This window comes from Penaeus japonicus, unplaced genomic scaffold (assembly GCF_977035675.1).
Source record: "Penaeus japonicus unplaced genomic scaffold, GWHDUDI00000001_assembly GWHDUDI00000007, whole genome shotgun sequence".
Lineage (NCBI taxonomy): Eukaryota > Metazoa > Arthropoda > Malacostraca > Decapoda > Penaeidae > Penaeus > Penaeus japonicus.
This window is the reverse complement of record NW_028234409.1, coordinates 27,606,183-27,608,682: the sequence shown is the minus strand read 5'-3', so window position 1 is coordinate 27,608,682 and position 2,500 is coordinate 27,606,183. Positions and strand designations below refer to the sequence as shown.

At 35.4% G+C, this 2,500-nt stretch overlaps 1 protein-coding gene across 3 annotated transcripts in view; it reads left to right on the top strand.

Moving 5' to 3' along the window:
• The window catches only part of LOC122250926 (uncharacterized), a 42,016-nt gene that overhangs the window by 22,598 nt on the left and 16,918 nt on the right, over window positions 1-2,500 (top strand). For all 3 annotated transcript variants that reach the window (XM_086538648.1, XM_086538650.1, XM_086538649.1), the window contains one exon: window positions 1-103. This exon is cut by the window's left edge and continues 31 nt beyond it. In XM_086538648.1, the coding sequence (XP_086394774.1) occupies window positions 1-103 (103 nt within the window). The remainder of the gene's footprint in view (window positions 104-2,500) is intronic.

The following is a 2,500-nucleotide window of genomic DNA, read 5'->3' as shown; positions in this document are numbered from 1 at the left end:
CGCCCATCACACTTTCTCTCACTCGTGGAAGTCCGGCAGCTCGATGTACCCAGCTGGCCCTTCGCTCACGCAGTGTGTCTCTAACGCTGACTGCGTCTTCGAGGTAATGTCCGAAGGAAGAAAAAAAAATGGGGTTCAAAGGTCTTTTTTTTTGGGGGGGGGGTGGTCGGTTGGGCCGTTTGGTTAGGGATTTTTTTTTCTGCTGTTGTTGTTCTTTGGGTTTGAGGTTCAGTTTAGAGTGGAATTTCTTTTAGTTTGTATGGGCTTTGGTTTGAGGTTCTATATCTGGGCTTTGGTTTAAGGTTCTTTTTTCTGTGCTTTGGTTTGAGGTTCTATATCTGGGCTTTGGTTTAAGGTTCTTTTTTCTGTGCTTTGGTTTGAGGTTCTTTTTCTGTGCTTTGGTTTGAGGTTCTTTTTCTGTGCTTTGGTTTGAGGTTCTTTTTCTGTGCTTTGGTTTGAGGTTCTTCTTTTTTTCTGTGCTTTGGTTTGAGGTTCTTTTTCTGTGCTTTGGTTTGAGGTTCTTCTTTTTTTCTGTGCTTTGGTTTGAGGTTCTTTTTCTGTGCTTTGGTTTGAGGTTCTTTTTCTGTGCTTTGGTTTGAGGTTCTTCTTTTTTTCTGTGCTTTGGTTTGAGGTTCTTTTTCTGTGCTTTGGTTTGAGGTTCTTTTTCTGTGCTTTGGTTTGAGGTTCTTTTTCTGTGCTTTGGTTTGAGGTTCTTTTTCTGTGCTTTGGTTTGAGGTTCTTTTTCTGTGCTTTGGTTTGAGGTTCTTCTTTTTTTCTGTGCTTTGGTTTGAGGTTCTTTTTCTGTGCTTTGGTTTGAGGTTCTTTTTCTGTGCTTTGGTTTGAGGTTCTTTTTCTGTGCTTTGGTTTGAGGTTCTTTTTCTGTGCTTTGGTTTGAGGTTCTTTTTCTGTGCTTTGGTTTGAGGTTCTTTTTTTTCTGTACTTTGGTTTGAGGTTCTTTTTCTGTGCTTTGGTTTGAGGTTCTTTTTCTGTGCTTTGGTTTGAGGTTCTTTCTCTGTGCTTTGGTTTGAGGTTCTTTCTCTGTGCTTTGGTTTGAGGTTCTTTTCTGTGCTCCGGTTTGAGTTTCTTTTTTCTGTGCTTTGGTTTGAGGTTCTTTCTCTGTGCTTTGGTTCGAGGTTCTTTTTTATGCTTTGGTTTGAGGTTCTTTTTTATGCTTTGGTTTGAGGTTCTTTTTCTGTGCTTTGGTTTGAGGTTCTTTTTCTGTGCTTTGGTTTGAGGTTCTTTTTCTGTGCTTTGGTTTGAGGTTCTTTTTCTGTGCTTTGATTTGAGGTTCTTTTTCTGTGCTTTGGTTTGAGGTTCTTCTTTTTTTCTGTGCTTTGGTTTGAGGTTCTTTTTCTGTGCTTTGGTTTGAGGTTCTTTTTATGTGCTTTGGTTTGAGGTTCTTTTTCTGTGCTTTGGTTTGAGGTTCTTTTTCTGTGCTTTGGTTTGAGGTTCTTTTTATGTGCTTTGGTTTGAGGTTCTTTTTCTGTGCTTTGGTTTGAGGTTCTTTTTCTGTGTTTTGGTTTGAGGTTCTTTTTCTGTGCTTTGGTTTGAGGTTCTTTTTCTGTGCTTTGGTTTGAGGTTCTTTTTTATGTTTTGGTTTAAGGTTCTTTTTCTGTGCTTTGGATTGAGGTTCTTTTTTATGCTTTGGTTTGAGGTTCTTTTTTATGTTTTGGTTTGAGGTTCTTTTTCTGTGCTTTGGTTTGAGGTTCTTTTTTTGTGCTCCGGTTTGAGGTTCTTTTTTCTGGGCTTAGGTTTTGAGTTCCGTTTAGGATTGAGGTTCGATTTTATGTTCTAGTTTGAGGTTTTGTTTTGTTCTTGTGTTCGAGGTTTCCTTTTCTGTAAGAGGACCTCTTTTAGTGCTTGAGATCCTTTGTCCGTTTGATCTCAAGACATATCCGTTTTGACACCCCTTTGTACTTAGTGTTATTAACATTATTATTACCCTCTTTATCTCTATTATCATCATAATCATCTTTTCTGTTGTTATTATTACTATCATTATCAGTATTTGTATCATCATTACCATATTGATTATTATCATAATCATCAACATTATCATAATTATTTTCATTGTTATCATATTCGTTATCAGTATCATTATCATCATTATTATCACTATAATTATCATCATTATCACCATGGTCATAATTATTATCACCATTATCATCACTAATTTCATGATTATTATCATAATCATCATAATCATCATCATCATCGTCATCAACATCATTGTTATTAAAACATTAGTATTTTCACTTTTTCATTGCTACCATGAACATTACCTCAACCAACAGTAACATCATTATTATCGTTATCATTGCTTTCTTTCTTATCATTACATAATTATTATTTGTTTAATTCTTAATCCTCTTGTAAATATTTTATGCTTGCTAAGGATGTATAACATTTAACATTTTTCAAAGTCATTATAACTCTTATTACTAATGTTGAATATTTTCATCTTTATCATGAAAAGAATAATGGTCAAGTTTAAAACTAT